The 23588-nt window shown below is 40.7% G+C and overlaps 2 protein-coding genes across 4 annotated transcripts in view; both read left to right on the top strand.

The window, feature by feature from the left end:
* The window catches only part of LOC137615359 (uncharacterized), a 6870-nt gene extending 4027 nt beyond the window's left edge, over nucleotides 1-2843 (top strand). Inside the window, exon 4 of one of the 2 annotated variants that reach the window (XM_068345173.1) lies at nucleotides 2006-2843. In XM_068345173.1, coding sequence (XP_068201274.1) covers nucleotides 2006-2193 — 188 coding nt within the window. In that variant the 3' untranslated portion in view covers nucleotides 2194-2843. The remainder of the gene's footprint in view (nucleotides 1-2005) is intronic. The other variant, XM_068345172.1, reaches the window with a different exon arrangement.
* Nucleotides 2844-20849: 18006 nt separating this feature from the next.
* LOC137614724 (uncharacterized) overlaps nucleotides 20850-23588 on the top strand; it is a 115785-nt gene continuing 113046 nt past the window's right edge. Inside the window, exons 1-3 of one of the 2 annotated variants that reach the window (XR_011039138.1) lie at nucleotides 20850-21011; nucleotides 21411-21598; nucleotides 21735-21979. Coding sequence is in view for 1 of the 2 variants with exons in the window: in XM_068344398.1 (XP_068200499.1) it covers nucleotides 20955-21011; nucleotides 21735-21979 (302 nt within the window). In the remaining variant the exon portion in view is untranslated. The remainder of the gene's footprint in view (nucleotides 21012-21410; nucleotides 21599-21734; nucleotides 21980-23588) is intronic. The other variant, XM_068344398.1, reaches the window with a different exon arrangement.

Below are 23588 nucleotides of genomic sequence, written 5' to 3'. Positions count from 1 at the left end.
TGGCGGTATTAACATCGATCAATTAATTGCATAACTAAATAGAGTGTATAAGATATATCCGGAATGGGAAATAAAATTGAAAGGGATAAGAAAGTATGTTGCTCCTGTATAAAAAGGGAATGTATTTTCAGGTAATTGTAATTACTTTTAGAGCCACCCATTATTTATCATACCCAGGAGGTTGTATGACCGGGTTTGGATTTCCCAGAGAAGTCAGAACAGACTGATCAAAATAAAAAAAGTAGAGTTGGCCTAAACAAGGAATAAAGTATGTAAATTCAACTTCTATTGTGAAGAAAATGTATGAAAAGTTTTGGGGATAAAAGACAAAGGCTGTAGGGATGATCAATAATTAATGAATGCCAAACAGTAAATGTTTTTCTTTCCCTGCTGGTCTCTTCATTAGTCATGTTAAGCCATTTCGGGGCTGACTGTTGAGTACTACCTATGAATGCCAGTTCCTCTGTTGTGACAACTCCTTCGATTATCTCCGTTGAAATTGACCGTAAAAATGTCCACCATATCCCTAAAATAATTTTCAGTAATTTAAGAAGAACCAAATTCGAATATAAATTGTCCAAAAGAGGGAAACAATTCCAATAAAGGGAGCTATTTAACTTTCTTTATGCTAATTAGATGAATAAGTGAATTTCTTAGTGTGTAAGTGGGCATCAAATGCGTGGGTGTTGTGCCTACGTGATGTTTATGATTTTAATGGTTGATAAATAGATATGAGAGCTGAAAGTACAAGTTTGTGGGATAAGGCAATTGATCGTGAATAGAGTGGCTGATGTTTGCAGTTGATACGGTGTGAATTGATAAAAGTGAGGAGGGCTGGTAGAGGTTGGCGAAAGTTTCAAAATGCATGTGAAAAATATGAACATTGATTTTTTTTTTTCACAGGCATTTTCCTTTCCCAGACAACATACTTCCGCCGTTCATATTGAAATTAATTGTTCCCTGTTTATGTCTTCATGCACTCTGAGTCCTAGCCTTGCTAGTGCCAATCCTTTCAATGCCCTCCTCTCAGAAAAAAAATTAAATATATGGATTCTATTGCTAGTCCCTGCAGAATCTCTTCATTATTCCCCATCAATATTGTATTGTCATATACGAGAGAGTTATGGGGTCCTTTGACTGGCCAGACAGTACTACATTGGATCCTTCTCTCTGGTTACGGTTCACTTTCCCTTTGCCTACACATATACCTAATAGTCTGGCCTATTCTTTATTTCTCCTCTGTCATCATACATCTAATAACACTGAGATTACCAAACAATTCTTCTTCATCCAAGGGGGTTAACTACTGCGCTGTAATTGTTCAGTGGCTACTTTCCTCTTGATAAGGGTGGAAGAGACTCTTTAGCTATGATAAGCAGCTCTTCTAGGAGAAGGACACTCCAAAATCAAACCATTGTTCTCTAGTCTTGGGTAGTACCATAGCCTCTGTACCATGATCTTCCACTGTCTTGGGTTAAAGTTCTCTTGCTTAAGGGTACACTCGGCCACACTATTCAATCCTATTTCTCTTCCTCTTGTTTTGTTAAAGTTTTTATTGTTTATACAGGATATTTATTTAAATGTAGTTGCTATTCTTAAAATACTTATTTTTTTTTCCTTTCCTCACTGGGTTATTTTCCCTGTTGAGTCTCTTGGGCTTATAGCATCCTGCTTTTCCAACTAGTGTTGCAGCTTACCAAGCAATAATAATAATAATACTGCACATTCTTTACTGTCATTTTTATCGTCAGACAACTTACATCTTCGTCTTGCTATCCTCCTACTTTCATTGCATCTCTGGCTATTGTGATGGTCATTTTCTTGGAAAGGCCTTTCATCTTATTCTACTATATACGCATCATGCACAATGAATTTTCCAAGAAGAGATTCATTCAAATTAGTGTTATTATAAAACTAGGAATGAATAAATGCTTCATATTTAGGAGTAAGTAATTAAATCTATAATATAAAATCTAACCTTTCAACCTTTATCATTTCTTAACAGACGACTCTCAAGCTATCATCTACAGCTGTAGCCAGCAGACTCACGAAGTAGGCTGCAGAAGAGACGTTGCTCCCTTTGGCTACATGGAAAACTGCTACTGCAAGGGCAATCTCTGTAATAGCTCTGGTAACACAGCCTTAACAATTTATCTCCTGCTGGGATGTTTTTTCCTCAACATATTTTTGTGATCCTTGAAGCAATATCCGCCTGAGCAAAATTCCACTGCCAATCACAGAAAATTCCACTGCCAATCACTCCCTGGGTCGTCCTTATGAAGCTGTCACTAACTCATCCATAAGAGACATACAGTATAGGCCTGTGATAAAGTATCACGATTCATTTAAAATGTAAATTATATTTTTCACTCTTCAAATATTGCATGTTGTCAAATTTTCGCGAGAATATTTCAATAACTTAAAACAAAAATTACTTATGAGCCATGTCAATCAACCATGTTTATAAGCATGTATAACTTATGTTATCCCTGTAAACATCGGTCATTGCGTATTTACCGAATCAATTACAAAAGACGTATAATGTGTCCCAATAAATTCTTTCTCATATTTTTTCTTCTATATAGTCACTTCGCTCATTTATTTTTAATTTTCTTATCAAGCATTACATTTTTCCATTTTCAACACTGCAAAGTTGAATATTCGTTTTTTTTTATTTAAAACATATGCCCCAATAAACGTAATACAAATTACAATTTCTTGTTTCTTTTTCTTCAATGGTAAGTAAAATAAGAATCGGAAAGGAAGCTTATACGTCTTCATTTGTTCGGCTTATGAACTTCAACATTCAAGTCGAAAATAAGTGAAACTCGGTAACACTCATTAGGGTTAATCTCAGACCTTTTAAAGGAAATGATAAGTGAAATCCCACTGTAAATTATTGGCGTAAAATGTGAATATAGTTATCTATTCTTTGTATGCCACATTTCAGTAACATTTAAACTGTAGTATAGCTGAGGTACTTTTTGTTACCAGCTCGTCTTTATTCCAGCAAATGTTACAATTTTTATATTTGAACTATCAGATCTTCGCTTGGGACAACGACATTATGATATGGGAAAGTCTTCGGTTTATCAAGTTACTATGCATCTTTACCCATGACAACATTTAAAATTTCCTAGTGGATACTTTATGATATGACTTTAAAAAAAAAAAATCTTAAATTTTATCTTTTATTTTTATGGAAGACGCATTTTCTTTCAGGAATTTCAGGCCTTGTATATATTTTTATTAATTCTTTCCAGGTCAGGTTTGCCTTTCGTACGATAATTGTCGTGCATGTACGATTATTTTGGGTCCGGTAAAATGTACGATATATACCTTAGGTGTATATATATATATATATATATATATATATATATATATATATATATATATATATATATATATATATATATATATATATATATATATATATATATATATGTGTGTGTGTGTGTGTGTGTGTGTGTGTGTGTGTGTATGTGTATGTGTGTTGTCTGTGTGTTTAGTTAAACAATTATACTAAAATACCTTGAAATAAGTCCTTTATGTTACTCCTTAATAATTATCTTGAAAGTGTGTGCGATCATTTTAGGTGAAAAACAATAATTTCAAGGCTTATGTACGATAAGCCAAAGGAAATAATCTGGCAACCAGTTTCCTGCCACCTCAGTTTCTAAGAATTTTACAATTGCATAATCTGGGTTTTTCGATTTTTGTTACCGTCGAGGGGATTTTCCTCATGAACTTTTTTTTTTTTTATTGTATACTGAAATACTGTCCATCCATGATCCAGTTGACAGTACTGTCATAGTAGGCACCGAGCCCATGGCCATTATTTGGGGGCTAAGACAGATGGTCGTAGAGACCCCGTCCGGGCACATGGCCTGGGCAATCTAGACAGACAGACAAAGGCCATGGCTGTATTCTAGATAATAATATACTCTAAGGCTATGCGCACGTAATGCTATTGTGTACATTGGATAAATGCGACCTTCATGCATACAGTGTTTGTTAACTTAAGCACCCTGATAAGGTAGGGACCCAATACGTCAAGGTTTGTTTCGGTAAGATTAGTTTAGCTTAGTGTAAGCTCCTCTGTATGTCATTCAATTTTTTTTTTTTTTTTCATTTCATAAACCCAAAACCTCGGTCTCCCAAGGAGGACCTTATTTTGTTATTCGGTTTCTACATCTTATTTGTGATGAAACGGAAATGAGAATTATTAAAAAAAAAAAAAAAAAAAAAAAAAATCGTGAAATGCATAAAAATCATATTTTCAGTGGAAGAATAGCCTATAGTCCTGTACAGAACTGAAAATTAAACAATAATTTTCGTATTTATTATTTACAATATTTACAATTTCTAAGGTTGTAGTGTTATATGAAATATAAAACGTCAAAATCCTCTAAGGAGGGTCTCCATAATATCAAGCTAAGCGTTTTCTTTCCCTTAAGGTCTTTGTTGAATTACAATTTCATGCAGCAAAGACCGTACTAAATGTCATAATTTGCGTGAATCAAGTGTAGTTTATCTTTATCTACAAGATATCCAAATGAATTTTCAGTGTCTGTAATTAACACAATTTACACGGGCTAATGCCGTTTTTCAAGCATTGATAAAGTGTACATTTATAACATCAAATGGTGCCAGTTATTATTCTAATCTTTAAATTTATCTTAGTACCAACTACCAAAATAAAAATTTTGTCGTTTTCTGTTATATTATCAGCAGTTGGTTATGGAAAAATTGGACATTAATCAAAAGAACAGTGATAAGGTTGATTTTGAGGGAATTTATCACGTTTGAATAATGAATGGTAGGCTAAAAGATTTCCTGTCTTCACAACTCTTATTACTATAACTAGAATGTATGAAAATTAATAAAACAACTTTAATAGATTTTCAATGGCCAGCCATTATTGAATCTTGGGAGTCAGAAGTTTTTTTTTTCTTTTTTTTTCGTTTAGCTTACCATTAAAATTAAACTTGGTTAGCGATGAAAGTCAAGGTTTTGGGATTATAGTTAAGTCGTCTATTATTGCAATTTAAACATTATTAATTACCGTGAAGGGGAAATATCTTCACGAACACTAGAACAGTAAGATGGTGGCAGTCACTGCATATGGCTTTTCGTATGGAATATAGATGAGTATCAACGATAGTAGTTAATATATTAGTTTGTTACTCTGCTTTTATAACATTTCTAACTAAACCTAATTTACTAAACACATTATAATCACCTGTAAAATTAATAATCCAACAGAGTAATAAGGATTAAATGTAATCTCTAAACCCACATAAATGTTCTTTTGTAAAGAGACTACATTTAATGCAACGATTTTGCAATAGACAAACCACAGGAGGTTGCTATAAATATAAATCATTGTAATTATATTTAAATGGAAATGGTTTAGATAAAGTGTGATATATATATATATATATATATATATATATATATATATATATATATATATATATATATATATATATATATATATATATATATATATATATATATATATATATATATATATATATTGCACTATAAAAACAATAACAATGTAAGGGGGAGCATGGATAGTGTTTGAATAAAAAGTATTAAGCCTCATGTGGGGGAGTTAACATATCATTCATAACATTCGGTGAAGGAGTTGATATCTAATAACAGACTAACACTAAAATTTGTCAACTGCATTGATTTGATCTAATATTTTATCTTATGACATATTTACAGGGGAGTACATTGACTCCAAGAAAGCGCCAGATCTACTGAAATGGAAGAAGAAGAAGAAGAAGAAGAAGAAGAAGAAGAAGAAGTTTGTTATTGTTTACATTGTGATGTAACGATAGATATGGTCCTGTACTAGTTAGTTCGTACTTTGAAACCTTTTTATTTCGTTGTGATAGACCCAGGCGCTCAGTATTTTACAGTTACGGCAATTTTGAGAGAATGGAAAATTGTTGTTTGCTAAAGAAGGTGATGAATGCAAGAGTTGATGGGAGAAGTACAAGAGGAAGGCCAAGGTTTGGGTGGATGGATGGTGTGAAGAAAGCTCTGGGTGATAGGAGGATAGATGTGAGAGAGGCAAGAGAGCGTGTTAGAAATAGGAATGAATGGCGAGCGATTGTGACGCAGTTCCAGTAGGCCCTGCTGCTTCCTCCGGTGCCATAGATGACCGCGGAGGTAGCAGCAGTAGGGGAGTCAGCATTATGAAGCTTCATCTGTGGTGGAAATGTTGGAGGTTGGGCTGTGGCACCCTAGCAGTACCAGCTGAACTCGGTTGAGTCCCTGATTAGGCTGAAGGAACATAGAGAGTAGAGGTCCCCTTTTTGTTTTGTTTCATTGTTGGTGTCGGCTACCCCCCAAAATTGGGGGAAGTGCCTTGGTATATGGATGGATGGTAATTTGATCTGTTCTGATGGAAATAATTTGAGGAAACCCATATTTTTCAGATTTTAGACTTTTAAAAATTCTTAAAGTTATGACAAACTTTTTAAAAGGGAAACAAACACCAACTAACTTAAGGTTCCCCACTTAAGCTTACCTAGATTGCCAATATCCTGAGCTTACCCTAAGACTAAGTCTCAACCCTGTATTTACTTCCCAACCAGCTTCGCTCCTGGCAAGGTACACTAAATCATATTTTGTAAATTGTAGATCTACCTTCATAGTATCATATTTTAGACAGATAAACAGTGTTTTCCCATTAAAGAAAATTGGGTTTCATTATAGTAAAACACAGGGCAAACTTTATTGATAAAGAATTCTTGTACTTATAGAAAAACTCCTATTTTCTTCGAAAACTACCGTTATTTCCCTCGCAAATAAATAGTTAATAAGATATACCCTGATAAATCCTACGGTAATGGAGGACGCCCATAAGGAATCCGGTTTCATTGTAGTGTATTACAGGGCAATGTAACCTAGGAAAACAACTACTTTTTCTTATAGAAAAAATTACGCTCTCTTCGAAAATGACACTTGTTCCCGTCGCAAATTAATAGTTTCAGAAATATATATATATCTATATCCTCCAATAATGGGGGACCCCCAGTGGGAACTTGGGGTTTTGGGTGGGGAAAACATACTGGGGAATTGATATATAAACGTAAAACAAGCCTTTTCTTTTCTATACACTATCTTCTTGAAATTATAATAACCGGAGGAAAATACAAAACAGTATATCTGGATAAACTTTGGAGGCGCCGTTACAAAGATTGTGTCATGAAAAAATACAGTAACCAGTGCTGCCAACGTCCGATGTAGATCAAATGTTATTTTGTGACCCGTCATACTACTAGGCTAGGTTAGGTGGGTTTGTTAGGTTTTGTGCCCTTTTTGTACTTTTTATATATTGAGTAAAACTTATATGGAGAAATTATTTAAAATACATATGGAGATATCGATCATTACTATCTTTAGTAATGTCAGCGTGCCGTTGGTAACTCTGTGTACCATACGTCAACGTTGGTAACACTGTGTATTATTGGTAACATTGCTAATGTTATCGTTCGTTCGTAAGAGAAGTGACACCGTGCAACTCAAAGTTATCCGAATTGGTTGATCTGTTTGTTTCCGATTGAAATGAACATCAAATTCGGTTAATTCACGTTATTTACTATAGGAAAACAATTATATATCGTTTCCCCAGTATGTTTTCCCCACCCAAAACCCCGAGTTCCCACTGGGGGTCCCCCATTATCGTAGGATATAGATGTATAAATATTTCTGAAACTATTCATTTGCGACGGAAACGAGTGTCATTTTTGAAGAGAACGTAATTTTTTCTGTAAGAAACAGTAGTTTTTTTCCTAGGTTACATTGCCCTGTACAGTAATTCACTACAAAAATACCAGGAATCCTGGGTTTTGGGTGGGGAAAATGGAAAATAACAGTAAAGCAAGCCTTTTCTTCTATATACATTAGTGTTGTCCTGTGCTTTTCTATAAATTTACCAAAAATTGATTTGACAGGTAATAAGAAAGTTTACACCTGTCCCAGCCAACTACATACACCCCCTACTTCTACCTTTAGTCAACATAAGTTAATCACTAAGCTAATTACTAAGTGAAGGTTTTTCCCTACCTTATTCAAAATATGGGTACATATATTATCTCTTTTAGGGACATAAATCCTTGGTAAAATTATAGTTCCGAATGGGAAAACATTTACATATAGAAAAAACAGTTGTTCCTGGAGTGAATTATGTGCTTTAATCAAATTTGACCTTTATTTTTCCCGCAAATAAAACGTTCTCTCATTATCTGCCCCCTCTCCCACCAGACAGAGGAGGTAAGCAGTGGTTTTGGACTGGGAAGAAATGAAAAAACGTGATTATTTAAGATTGCAATAGAGGTAAAAGTAATTGAAAACTCACTACTAACCATAGGAAAAACAGTTTTCTCCGTAAGCAAACTATTATGTATGATTCACTTAACGGCCTGGTGGGTTGTTATTTCGGGGATGATTCATAAAACTTCTAGTGGTTTTTGCTCTTCTGTAGCTTGCTTCTCTCACAAAAAAAAGTCTCTGCTCCTATGTTTTAGGGAGCGGTACATGTTGCAAATCGTAAAAAGAAGGCTAAAAGGAATTCTTTGCTTTTGGGGCCATCCTCGAAGTAAAAAAAAACCAAAGCTTCTTCTTCCTCCCCCCTACATCACCCTGAAACTCCTCTCCGATCTGTTCCCCCCCGGTGAACTGTTGAACAGAATCGTAGACTGTTTAACCCAGGTCAACCTCGATTCTCGTGGCCCCGCCCCTCCCCTCGGGGGAGACCTGTTCTTTCTCTGATGTGTTTCAGGCATGGCTGTCCCTTGGCTAGACCGGGCCGCCTTCGAAGAAGGCGCTTTTCCAGCTCCTTCAGCTTGGTGTTGAGTGGAAGCAATCATCGTCTTCCATTGAAGTGGATCCCTTGGCCCTGCTGAGTGTCGGCTTTCGTGATCCTGAAGGGTCATCTACAGTATCTGCCGACGACTCCCGCCCTGCCTCTTCCGCCGCTGCTGACACTGTTGACGAAGACTGCCCTTATACCTTTCTGGGCCGGCTCTTCCTTTGGGGGCAGAGCAAAATCTGAGGCAAGTCTCTCTTGCGGGTGGGCATCTCTCGCTTGTGAGTGAGATCCCTCATAGAGACACCCATCCGGAGATCTTTCTGCTGAGCTGTCTATCCCTGTGGAGGATCATCATCGGCAAGTTCGCAGAGTTCGTGGTCCTCCTCGTCGCCTCAGACGCTCTCCTTCGCCTGAAGCAAAGAGACATCTCTTTGGCTCTCCTCATTCGTCCGCTGCCAGTCCCCTTCGAAGGATCATCACTCGCCAGGACCTCACCGCTCGCCCTTGTCACTTCTGGCACAGCTCTCACCTAGAGGTCGTCAGCCTGACGAATCTCGTCAGCCTCGCCAATAATCATCTGGATCCCTACCCTCGCCTGCCTTATTGGATCTCCCCGGACTCGCCATTTGCCCATCCAACGTCACACAATGACCTCTCGCCACCGAACAGTTGTTCATGATTCACCAGCTTCTAAATACAAATCAACGCTCTTTATAGGGAATATTACTTTAGGTGAAGCTGAAAGACGATCCATTAGATTTTTAACCACCTGCTCGCTATTTAGATAGAAGGGTAGTTACTACCCCCTACCCACCCCGGGTAGGGGGTAGTAGCTACCCTTCTTACTCACACACCTTTTTGAAAATTCACTTTGCTTATGGCTCGTGTGGTACCACTTTTTCCCTCACCTTTGTTGACTTGCCATTACCTACTAATCTTTATTTGCTTTTTCTTTTCAATGTGTGTGTGCTCTCTTCTTGGCCATCTTTATGCGGACCTGCGCAGGACCTGATGGCCGCTCCTGCGGGACCTTCATGTCGTCCGTTGAAATAGACCCGCGTCAGTTATGTCCCGATTGTAGAGGCTGCCCTGAATGCCGGGAGTGGTCTGCCTCCCAGTGGGAGAAGTTTGGGTGCCAGCAGAAGAAGAAAAAGGCTAAAAGGAATTCTTTACTTTTGGGGTCTTCCTTGAAGTCAAAGAACCCAATGCTTCTTCCTCCACACCCCGACCTCATCCGGAAGCTCCTGTTCGGTCGGTTTCTCCCGGAGAACCATCAAACAGAAGCGTAGACCGTTTAACGTTAGGTCAACCATGGTCCTTGACGGACTGTGCTGCTTCCGCCCCCGCCCCTCCCCCCTGGGAGACCTGCTCTTTCTCTGATGTGTTTCAGGCGTAGCCGTACCTTGGCTTGACTGGCCCCCCTTCGAAGAAGCCACTTTTTCAACTCCTTTAGCTTGGCCTGGAGAGGAAGCAGTCATCGTCTTCCTCCGAGGTGGATCTCTTGGCCCTGATGAGTGTCAGCTTTCGCGATCCTTATGGGTTGTCTGCAGTGTCTGCCGACAACTCCCACCCTTCCTCTTCTGCCGCTGCTGTCAGAGTTACCCAAAACTTTGCTTCCCCCTTGCAGAGCCGGCTCTTCCTTCCGGGGCAGAGTAAAGACCGAGGCAAGTCTCCTGCGGGTGAACATCTTTCACGCTCATGAATGAGATCCCCCCTAGAGACACCTATCCGTAGATCTTCCAGAGAGCTTCCTGCTGAGCAGTCCATCCCTGTGAAGGATTTTCATCGTCATCGGTGAGCTCGCAGAGTTTGTGGTCCTCTTCGTCACCTCAGACGCTCTCCTTCGCCTTTGGCAAAGAGACGTCTCTTCGGCTCTCCTCATTCGTCCGTTGGACGATCCCCTTTAATATGGTCAACACTCGCCAGGACCTCGCCGCTCGCCCTCGTCACTTTGGGCACAGCTCTCACTTAGAGATCGTCATCCTGACGAGTTTCGTCAGCCTCGCCAACAATCATCTAGTTCCCGACCCTAGCCTGCCTTATTGGGAACGAGAAGCAAGAACATTCTCGGGACTTCCACCCTGTAACTGGAGAGTACCACTCTCTCTCCCACAACCTTCCCTGACAAACGCTTGTTCAGTACAGTAAAAATGGAGGTTGCCTGAAGGACATGATCCCCACAAGGAAGACTGGATGAAGCAATTAGTTGTGACCCTGACTGCCCCTCCTGGTCTGGTTGAAGCATCTACTGGTGTAACTACCCCCTACAACCGACTCTGAGCTAACAGGTGAGAACGACTTTACTTCGAACCTGCTCTGCATTGGAGTGGACTCATACCTGGAACTGTTAGAGACAGTTCAACATGAGTTGTCCTTTCAGCACAGGGTGGAATTGGGACCCAGAGAAGGACCAAGGGAGCTAAAAAGAGTGGTTATAGTGCCTATTTGAGAGGCTACATATTCAAGACCTGATGCTAAGGTGTCAATTCTATAGTTGACAGACCACAATTGAGTCCCCCAACATTCTTCCGCCGCGACAACACACTCTTCAAGGGTCACTGATCTTGTTACACTAGGTCCCACCAGGTAAGGCAATGGACACATTGCTCACCTGACATATTCACCATCTCAAAAATTACTGACATACAGTCACATTCACCTCCCTGCACCTCGTCAACCAAGTTAGATCTTGAAGGATCTAACTGACTGATGCCAGTCAATCCACTGAACCTTCTCTAAGTCTTTGTTTAAAAAGTCTAGTCTTTGCTATAGTAGTCATATGGTTAACATACACTTGTCTCACCAAGAAACCAAGTTGTACATTCATCACAAACATCAGTCAGGTTACAATTCACTCCCCTACAATTAACACACAATGAATGGTTATCAAATACAAATTTGCAACTTAGCCTTGAGGTATGAAGTGCAATGGGAAGGTCTGTCTAAAGTCAAAGGATGGTCTTTCTGGTCCATGGTGGAGAAGAACTGCAAGTACAATCACTGATCACTTCAATTCTTCATTCACGAGTTGATAACACTGAATACTGTAGTTGTTATTAAGAAGCAAGCATCCTAGCTGACTGAAATGCAAAAGCCAGGAGAGATAAACAGGATGTCTGCTCACATCTGCAGCAAGATAAAAAAGTGGGGATTCCTGCTGGTGAAGTTTGCAAGAAGAATATCCCCCAAATCCTGAGTGCCTTTGGTCACCTTACATTGGTCTGCATTGCTCTAGACTTTAAAAATTGAGCCGCAGATTGCTCGTCAGAAAAAATGACGATCAACACAAAATATGGTAATTGGATAACTAGCAAACAACATGCATAGACAATTATAAGAATGTTACTATGCTATATACATCCACCAGTTCATTGAATTAATGGAATCATAGACAATTCTATCCTTAATTAACATGAATTTTTCAATATTAAACTTACCCGATGATCATATAGCTGCATCCCTGCTGCCCGACAGAAAAAACCTACGGGCGGAATACGCCAGCGATCGCTATACAGGTGGGGGTGTACATCAACAGCGCCATCTGTCAAGTAGGTACTCAAGTACTCGATGTCAACAAAGAATCAATTTTCCCTCTGTCGTGCCACTGGCAAGACCTACTAAATACGCCGTCCCTAACTGGATTTGTTTTCACAACGATTTGGTGAAGTACACTATTCCAGTTTTGAGCTTTCGCTATGCAGGGGTTTTATCTTCATTTCAAAACTTGAACTCGTTTTGGATAGATTTAATTTTGGTGACGAAGAGAGTATGGACTCTCTTTCACTTTTAAATGGCCGACCCTTCCCTTAGACGGAAGTGTGTTTAGGTTTTTGGTAATTTTGCTTAACTAGTTATATTTTATATCTCTCCGCCTTTATAGGCCTCTTTGATTAACTTTCCATTTATTATAAACTTATAAAAATTAATTTTTATGTTTGTTTATATGCGACCTTTCCTAATAGTAGGCGGTCCTTACTTGGAACCGAAGTTAATTAACATTGAGCCCGTCATATCGTATTTAACCTTTTAAGAATTTAATACTTTTTTAATTTTAATGTTTTATGAAAGAATTTCTTTGATAGTCTCGTACTGTTTTCAAAGATGAACTAACGTTTAGTTTTTTAGTCTCCGCAGTTGTTGACGTTCAGAACGTTCAACATGCGCTCTATCGTTATGATAGAGAGAGAGTGTATCACGGTTTCACGTTGCATGTAAGAGTAAACCGATTCTAGCGTTTCGTTCATTCTTTCTTAGCTTAAATGGTTTAAATTCTAAATAAAGGAACTTTTTATTTGGGAAACCTTTCAGTTTTTTCCTTTAGCAAATAACATGTTTTAACGATATATAATTGGGCTCTTCTCTCAGGTGCTAAGTCAAGAGAGAAGAGAGAGAGAGATAGAGACGGAGGGAGAGAGAGGAGAATAAACGTTTCGTTCAAGCGGGTAACGTTGTTCTCGTTTTTTACTCTTCTCCCTAGTCGCTGTAGGGGAAGAAGGTAAAACGTTTCTAGAGTTTTATTCTTGTTCCCAGGCTTTATGCGGTGAGAGATTGTAAACGTAGTTTATTTGATCTAGTGTTTAGTCTCTTTTCCAGCCACTGAATTCGTTTTTTACTCTTCTCCCTAGTCGCTGTAGGGGAAGAAGGTAAAACGTTTCTAGAGTTTTATTCTTGTTCCCAGGCTTTATGCGGTGAGAGATTGTAAACGTAGTTTATTTGATCTAGTGTTTAGTCTCTTTTCCAGCCACTGAATTCTTTATCTTTATTTATGTTTTTCTGTTGCATTGTAAAACTGTTTTCGCAATTACTACCTTTTAATGAAGGATAGGATTGCGTGTTTCAGGTAGAAATCAGTTAAAGTTTCGATTTCAGTGAAATAAGTGCAAACAGAAAATCAAAAGTGATAAAGTGATATGCGCAAAGTGTTACAGTGTTGCGTCCGAGGGTTCGTCTGTTCGTGCCAGTTGTTCACCTAGTCCGGGACCTCTTACAAGCTCCCAAGCCCAGGGGAGAAGTAATGTCGAACGACTTATGGGTTCCACAGGCCTTGATCGACGAACAGACGTTTTTCCCTCCGTGGTTTCGGGCGTATCTACACACGTTGCCGACGTGAGATCGCCCCACCCACACAAAGACGAGAGACTCGTCTGCGGAAGAGGTTTCTCGTAGAAACCATGGACCAAATCTTGCAGTTTTTAAGTGCAAGTCGGTCCCTTCCGCGCAAGTCCAACGGCCTAGGTGTAGCCACTGGGTCAGTTCGGACTCGATGCAGTCATCCGACGACTGCACACCTCCCAAGAGAGGCAAGGTGGTACCGCAACAGGCAGTAACTCCGTCTGTTGCCGGACCAGCTGTTTTAGACCCTCAGTCACAATGGACAGTAGCTCCGTTTGTTGCCGTTCTTTGTAGACCCTAAGTGGTCTTTACTGCAGTCTATGCAGACTCAGTTAGCTGCGGTTATGCAGGAGTTTCGTGCGGAGAAGGTTTACACTGCTCTCGTTAGCCTACAACCTGCCACGGTTGTGCGCCCAGCTCACGCTGAGGCTGCCTACTCCCACACTCCGGCTGCGGAGAGCTCCACCTCAGATGCGCAATCGACCCTGCCAGACGCATGTTAACATTAGCCGACGTGCGGCTCCCTCCGTTAACATGCGTGAGCTACCGCATCAGCAGTGGGAAGGTGGAGTCAAGCTGCCGTGTTTTGACGCGATGCGTTAGTTTCCGCAACCCACGGCAGTCCCCACCACGCACCACCACTCCGCTTTGGTTGTTGCCTGCTCCCACACTCCGACTGCGGAGAAGGTTGACGATGCACCCGTTTGCCTACAACCTGCCACGGTTGTGCGCCCAGCATGGCTGCCTGCTCCCACACTCTTGTTGTGAGAGCTCCTCCACCCATGCGCAGTCGACCCTGCCAGACGCATGCTGACTCCCACAGACACACGGAGCACTCCGTTGCCGTGCGTGAGCTACCACAAGCTGCCGTGTTTTGACACGGTGTGTCAGCCTCCGCAACCCACTGTGGTTACCGCCACTCGCCCGCAGCAGACTAGTCAGTCAGGAGTTGAGGCTTCCCCACACAGCTTTGGTTGTTGCCAGCTCACAGACTGTCAAGCAGTTACATGACGTTGCCTTCTGGTCTGCTACTAATGCACCAGTGCTGTATGTCCTCACGCACCTGTTGTGGTTGACAGTTCAGTTTTTGACAGTTCACAGACTGTCAAGCAGTTACATAACGTTGCCTTCTGGTCTGCTGCTTATGCACCAGTGAGACCCTCACTGAGATAACCTAGCTTTTCTCGGACATGGTTCCTGTAGATGAGAAAGTGCTGTTCTCCCTCCTTCTGATATTCCTTTGAGGACTCTGTCATTTGGAGAGGAGCCTTAAGCTGCTTAGCCTCCTATGGACTTTAATTAAAGCATAACAATGCTTCTAGGGATGGTAAATTGTTTCGCTTCAGTCGCTAACCCCGTCTGTTGCCACACCTGCTCCCATAGACCCTAATGGGCTTTGTTGCAAGACATGCAGTCCAAGCTTGTGTCCTTGATAGAGGATTTTTTACGGAGAAGAACCTTCTAGCCAACAACCTTCCTACCGGTTGGTTGTACGCCCTGTTGACGCTGAGGTATCCTACTCACGTCCGCCAGTTGAGATGGTTCCTCCACCGGTGCGACCCAGTGTGGGTTGCCAGTCGCACGTTGACGTTAAGCGACTCTCGGAGGTGGTTGTGGACGTTCAGTGTGTCACTAGGAAGATGTTCAACAACCAGCAGAGGTGACTTGTTGTGACGCAATGCGGCAACCTCAGCAACCCGGTAGAGGGTTGACTGCACAACCCAGACAGTCTAGACAGTTTCGGGTTGACGCTGTACTTCCTCGCGTCCCCATGGTTGACAGTTCACAGACTGTGCAGCAGTACCATGATCTTGTGTCCGGCTCCGTCACGCATCCACCAGTGCGACCGGATTCAGCGAGTCAGACGTTGCCCACTCCGTTGCCGTTTCCTCATCAGTTTCGGATGAGGAACCCTCTGATGAGGACATTGCTGAACAAGACGATCAACCCCCAGCCCTGCTATCCATCCAGAAGATGCTGAAGAAGGAACACTGCCCTGTCAGGCTGTGGATGAGTCTGGTTAGGACACTGTCATCCGTGGTTCAATTTGTGTCACTTGGAAGACTACACCTCCGTCCTCTTCTGTATCATCTAGCTTTTCACTGGAAAAGGACAAGACGCTAGAAGCGGTCTCGATCCCGGTTTCCGGAAAGATAAAGTCTGGTCTGACTTGGTGAAAGGACTTTATCAACCTTTGAAAGGGTCTTCCCCTGACTGTTCAGACTCCCAACCACGTTCTCTTCTCGGACGCATCGGACGTAGGCTGGGGTGCGACATTAGGCGGTAGGGAATGCTCGGGATTATGGAACTCGAGTCAAAGGACAATACATTTCAACTGCAAGAAGCTTCTGGCAGTACGTCTGACCTGGAAAAGCTTCAGGTCTCTCCTTCAAGGCAAAGTGGTGGAGGTGAACACGGTCAACACCCTGCTTTGACGTACATCTCCAAGCAAGGAGGGACCTACTCTCTGACATGGTACGAGTTCGCAAGAGACCTCCTCTCCTGTTCAACAGGTCTAGACTTTTCACTAGTAACGAGGTTCATCCAAGGCAACTTGAATGTCATAGCAGTTTGTCTCAGTAGGAAGGGACAAATAATTCCAACATATTGGACCCTCCACAAGGATGTATGCAAGAGACTTTGGGCCACCTGGGGCCAGCCAACCATAGATCTCTTCGCAACCTCGATGACCAAGAGGCTCCCAATACTTTGCTCACCTATCCCGGACCCAGCAGTAGTTCATATAGATGCCTTTCTACTAGATTGGTCACATCTAGATCTATATGCATTCCCTCCGTTCTAGATTGTCAACAAGGTACTGCAGAAGTTCGCCTCTCACGAAGGGACAAAGTTGACGCTAGTTGCTTCCCTCTGGCCCGCGAGAGAATAACTCACCGAGGTACTTCGATGGCTAGTAGACGTTCCCAGAACACTTCCCCTAAGGGTGGACCTGCTACGTCTGCCACGCGTAAAGAAGGTACTCCAAGGCCTCCACGCTCTTCGTCTGACTGCCTTCAGAATATCGAAAGACTCTCGAGAACTAGAGGTTTTTCGAAGGAGGCAACCAGAGCGATTGCTAGAGCAAGGAGAACATCCACCCTTAGAGTCTACCAATCGAAGTGGGAAATCTTCCGAAACTGGTGCAAGTCAGTATCCGTATCCTCGACCAGTACCTCTGTAACTCAAATAGCTGACTTCCTCTTATACCTGAGGAAAGAACGATCTCTTTCAGCTCCCACTATCAAGGGTTACAGAAGCATGTTGGCATCAGTCTTCCGTCACAGAGGCTTAGATCTTTCCAACAATAAAGATCTACAGGACCTCCTTAAGTCTTTTGAGACCACGAAGGAGCGTCGTTTGGTTACACCTGGTTGGAATTTAGACGTGGTTCTAAGATTCCTTATGTCAGACAGGTTCGAACCACTTCTTCAGCCTCCCTGAAAGATCTCACCTTTAAGACTCTTTTCCTGATATGCTTAACCTCAGCTAAAAGAGTCAGTGAGATTCATGCCTTCAGCAAGAACATCGGATTCTCATCCGAAACGGCTACATGTTCTACAACTTGGTTTTCTAGCCAAACACGAGCTGCCTTCTCGGCCTTGACCAATATCGTTCGATATTCCAAACTTATCGTATGGTCGGAAATGAACTAGAAAGAGTATTATGTCCTGTAAGAGCTCTTAAGTTCTATTTTAAAAACCTTTACGAGGCCCGTCTGAAGCTTTATGGTGTTCAGTTAAGAATCCATCTTTGCCTATGCAGAGAATTCTTTATCCTATTTTATCAGACTGTTAATACGAGAAGCTCATTCCCTTCTGAATGAGGAAGACCAAGCTTGGCTGAAGGTAAGGACACACGAAGTTAGAGCTGTCACAACTTCCGTGGCCTTTAAACAAAATAGATCTCTGCAAAGTATATTCGACGCAACCTATTGGAAAAGCAAATCAGTGTTCGCGTCTTTTATCTTAAGAATGTCCAGTCTCTTTACGAGAACTGCTACACTCTGGGACCATTCGTAGCAACGAGTGCAGTAGTGGTGGGGGCTCCACCACTACAATTCCCTAATTCCAGAACCTTTTTAATCTTTCTCTTGAAATATTTTTGGGTTGTCCGGAAGGCTAAGAAGCCTTTTGCATCCTACTTGATTTGGCGGGTGGTCAAAATCATTTCTTGAGAAGCGCCTAGATTAGAGGTTTTGATGAGGCCCTTTAGTATGGGTTGCAACCCTTCATACTTCAGCTCCTAGGAGTCGCTCAGCATCCTATGAGGATCGCGAGGCTCAGTAAGGAAGACGTACTTAAAAAGGCAGAGTAATTGTTCAAGTCGTCTTCCTTACCAGGTACTTATTTATTTTATGCTTGTTATTTTGAATAACTGCTAAAATGAAATACGGAATACTTAGCTCATAATAATGTCAACATGTAATGCTGGTCTCTACCCACCCCCCTGGGTGTGAATCAGCTATATGATCATCGGGTAAGTTTAATATTGAAAAATGTTATTTTCCTTAGTAAAATAAATTTTTGAATATACTTACCCGATGATCATAAATTAAAGGACCCACCCTTCCTCCCCAATAGAGACCCAGGGGACAGAGGAGAAAATTGGTTCTTTGTTGACATCGAGTACTTGAGTACCTACTTGACAGATGGCGCTGTTGATGTACACCCCACCTGTATAGCGATCGGTTGCGTATTCCGCCCGTAGGTTTTTTCTGTCGGGCAGCAGGGATGCAGCTATATGATCATCGGGTAAGTATATTCAAAAATTTATTTTACTAAGGAAAATAACATATTGTTAGATTAACTGATATATAATTTTATTTGGGATTAGTGTGTACTGTATATTACTGTATACTTACTTGAGTGGATTACAGAGTAAATTGAATTAGAAGGAACTTCTTGCAATAAGGTCTATTGGTAAATGTTGATTGTGCAGGTGAGTATTAGGAAAACAAAATTACAGTACCTTTCTTGGATGTATTTTCATGTTTTGTATTGTGCTGATTTCCATTTGTACTGAAAATTTATTGTTTTGAAGTGAAGGAATATTTTCCAAAACCTAACAATTTCCAGTTAAAAGAAAATTTTAAAACCATCCAAAACTCATTAAAATACACCTTGAAAATCATATGTAACCAAGCAAATATAAAAAAATTATGTGAACAAGTCGCTGTTAGCAGCATTATAAAAAGGGAATTTGAATGCCGTTTTCTATGGCGACTGTGGTTGCCGTTCTAATTGAGTTATAAGGAAATTAAGGGGTTATGTAATATCCCAAGGTACTAGCGCCTAACCTAACCTAAATTGCCTTGTCCTTTCTTATCCAGGTGGGAGGGGGCTATGCACTCCCTTAAAACTGCCCTTACGCTGAGCCAACAATGTGAAAAATTTGTGATTACATTTATGTTTAGAAGTGATTACTCTTGGTTTCTAGTCATTGAGATGATATTCTTGATCTGTGTGACAGCTTGTTAACTTAAGTTCGCTGACCATGAAAATACAATCAACCACAATTTGGCCACTATAGCATTTGGCAATACTTTAGGGTCACTCAAGAGTATCACAGTATCCACGTTGTCCTCAAAAAAGCATGTAAGAGAATGCATACTGTATACCCAATATCATAGCCTGCACTGGTTGCCATGATTGCCACCTTTATAATCGTTTAAGTTGGAACTGTTTCAAAGGGATGCTTGTAAACTTGGAATTTGAAACTGAAGTCGGTCAATGATTAGTGTATAGATCACATGAAAGTGATGTCATAAGATGCCTATGATTGGCCATTTGTTTCTACATGTGTACAAACGCTTGACTTTTCATAGGAGTATGTTTTTAGCTTAGCGTAAACTCGTCTATTAAGATTTAATGAGGTGTTGGTAGTTACTTATGTATAATGGGGAAGAACTGCCCCCTTGCCAGCACATTGAGTACTGTAACCATTTTGTTTTCCGCTGCCTGATAGTACACACATACTTCTGCTGTCCCCAGTTGGCTGTTTTAATGTTTTGCTTTTTATTTTAGATAAATTTGTTGGCAGATCGTCATGTGTGAGGGATATTAAGGAAGAAGTGAGGTTTCACAGTTTTTTCTTGATCATTGTAACTAGCGATGGTTGTCTGTGCAACATACCGAGTTATCTGAACTAGGTCTCGTTGAGACCGACTCTTGTATCCTCAATTGGGATAAAAAGCCACTCTCTTTCCTTTCCCCTCTTCTGACAGTTCCCGAGAGATGATGAAATCAAGACCGATCTGAACGCACTAACGATCATTGAGACACCACATTGTGTATACTCTAGCATGGGCAAGACTTGTCTTAATTGGGAGGCCTTCCCACCACACTCTTATGTTCCCCCTTAAGGAACTGAAGCAAATAGTGCTTCTCCAACCAAAAGGATTTTGAGCTGCTGAGCCTTTGGGCACAACACCAGCTGCTCCTAAAAGAAGGAATCATGTATGAAGACCGACCATTCAAAGTCTTACGAGAATTTGTCCAACCTCTCCCCACGTACACGTGAGAGGGCTGTTGTTGTACATGATCCTCCAACCCAACAATGGGAGTTAGGTCGGTGCAAAATACACCGTTCACGTTTCTACCACAAGTACTTGGTCCAATTATAAACAGCAAAGGGATTTGTGCTGATCTTTACTGGGCGCCAACATTTATGATAAAATCTCCTGATACTTGCACCATTGCCTTTCCTTTTGAGCATCCAAATCAATAACTGTATAGGGAAATACTCTATCTATTCCCAAATGTTCCTGATGCCAGGCAGCAACATGTTGTCTAGAGATAACCTCTTATTACGTCCAAGTTACTTGTAAATTCTGATGAATAGTTATTATAATTATTATTATGACAATTGAGGACATTTTCTTAACAATAAATTTTGCCTTCAGATCAGTGCAGCCGAATTATACTTCTGTGTAATCTTGAACGATGTGGAAGACCTGCTATAGAGTAATCTATTTTTGTCATTCACTTGATTACTACCATACTCAAGGGTTATGGAATTATTTGGAAAAGCTTCACGATTCATTGGTAGTTCTACTATTGCAGTAAAGGTGGGTTTGTTTTGTGGTTCTTGTTCATATACGACTAGAATGAATTTGTTATTTTTATTTATGGTGGTATTAATACAATTACAGTACTGTACTTCTAAATCATCCAGTTTTTATGAATAAGGACGGTTAGTTGTCTTTATGAATAAATTCTAGTGTGGAATTTTTATGAGTTGGATTAAATATAATTGAAGTGTAAGAGCTTTCATGTATATAACTTGCGTCAAAATACAGGTTTTTGAATTAGCATACTGTAAGTAGTTATGGCACTAAGAAGATGATACTGTATCTTATTTCCTGTTCTGGTTAGGCCATATGATAATTTCTTCACAGAAACAGGGACCTTGATGTACATCTGTCACTACACAATTTGTTTTATGAATTTATTTTGGTATTTTTAAGCCTCCCAGGTGTTTTGTCTCGTCCACTACCCGAGAATTGCCAGGTGCCCAACAATTCCTTCAAGTCCAGAAAGTGTAAACTCCTGTTCCCCATCTTTGTCACAAGACTTCTTTTCAAATATTCTGCGTAAAGGGGATAATTATAAAAAACTCAGAATAGGTGCACCTTCTGAGTCTACATTTTATCAGGTACTGTTGCTTTATTAGATATTTAATACACTATGAGTTACTCATGTAAAGTCATAACTTCTTTTTTATTGCTTAAGAATTTAAAAAAGAAAGTGTTCATGATTCATTTTATCTTTATATATATCTCACCTCCCAGATAAATAAACCGACTGCTGAGAATGATGGTACAAAGCATGATCATGAAGTCACATATACAGTAATACAAATTGTTATGCGTGCAACTCAGCTGTCCCCAGAAAATAATTGTCTGCAAGTGCAGACTGGAGAATCTAATAATATTGCACACATTTTGAGCAGCTTTCAGGATGTTCTAGTCTCCACCTCCAAGTCCAATAACTTGCTGAAAGGTATTCCTTCTACCGGAAATGTCACCGTGTATTCGTAAGTCATCTTCAAAGTTTCTTGAAAGAATTTTCAAAGGATGGTCAGATGTTACAAAAAATATTTTATACACTTGGTTAGACTCAAATTGTATAAATGCTGTGATTATCATTTTAGAACATTTAGATATAATTGTAATATATAATTTTCCATCACTAACCACTGCTAGCTAAAGGGTATTTATACAGTTTACTGACTGGTAGTATGAATGTTTTCTTCCAGTACTGTACCAAAGAAAATTTGCAAGAAAATATCTGTATAAGGAATTTTTGTGATGAGTTTTCTTCATTTTAAGAACATTAATTCTACATGAGAAAAGAGGCTTCAAAATAATTCTACTTTACAAGTTTCTTTTTATTTTGTAATGTTAATTTAATTTGGCAAGCTTTTTATACATAAATTATAATAAATTTTTCACAGAAACATGTTGATTTCTATCAGTAATAGTCATCGAAGAGTAGAATTTATCACCTTGTTCATGATCTTTTGTGCCAGGAGAGTATTACTGTAGTTGTTCCTGTACAAATACAAACCATCGTCTTCTTAAATAGGAGTAAGTTGTCTCTGCTGACCCGTCTGAGAGAAAAACAGAGCATCCTGTGCAGAAGAGCAGTGGGTGTGTGAGTGAGAAGGGAGGATTAAGCCGGTCTCCCGCTTAGCCCAAACCACCATGCTACCGTAGTCCCAGCTGTGGCCTCAACTGGTCGAGCCACTTTTAGCAACCCGAGCTGACCATAGTGCTATGTTCTTCCGTGCTTTCTGTTTGTGTGTTTGTGTTTGTCCTGTTCTTCAAGTTTCTTCATGGAGCCGTCTCGAAGAAGCAAAAGTGTTGTGGTCGTCACGACCAACATTGAGGCCTTTTTATGAATCGCTACGAGGTTGACCCCCACTTAACCTGCGCTCCTTGCAGGTCAAGCTACAGCAGAAGGAGGGAGAATAAGTTGTAAATGAATTGCTTGCCTTCCAAGACTGCAGCAAAGGTTGCTAACACCATTCCTTCTTCAGACTCAGGATCCATGTGTGTTGCTGCTACTAGTTCATGTTGAGAGTGCAGGTTTGGCTGCTAGTCCCTATGCACCAACACATGACATCCAAGATGAGGTATCCTGTGGGTCCCTATCAGTGGAGACCCCTCCTTTTCTTCCCAGGTATGCCCTTCAACGTGAGTGGAGGCCTTCCAGTTGATCTGGTCGTCCTTCAGTCTTTCGAGTCTTTCTTGGACCTCATCAGAACAGGCATTTTGGAAGGGAAGACGCTACCATGGGAACAACCCACCTTTCAGAGTGTGGAATTCAGGACCAGGTCTCCTAAGAAAGATGGAAAGGATGAAGGTGGTTCTCCAGGGAAGAGAAGGATTTCAGAGTATGTCTGTACTCCGGGTCGTTTCCTGCTATAGGGGAGTAAGACGACTACGACCCCAACATCTCAGGCAGTGCTGATTGGCGCCCAAGCTCCTCCTGCATTCTCTTAAGAACATAGCAACCAGAAGGAAGAAGTGACAGATCCCCTCCTTGCCGAAACCTGGATCACCTTGTGGTCAGAATCCTGCCTTCCCCCACACACCTCCAGGGTCAGAGTAGCGCAACAACTTAAGCATCCCCTACGTTCA

Source organism: Palaemon carinicauda, chromosome 21 (genome assembly GCF_036898095.1).
Source record: "Palaemon carinicauda isolate YSFRI2023 chromosome 21, ASM3689809v2, whole genome shotgun sequence".
Lineage (NCBI taxonomy): Eukaryota > Metazoa > Arthropoda > Malacostraca > Decapoda > Palaemonidae > Palaemon > Palaemon carinicauda.
Note: the sequence above shows the minus strand (reverse complement) of the source record. Positions and strands in the feature narration are given on the sequence as shown.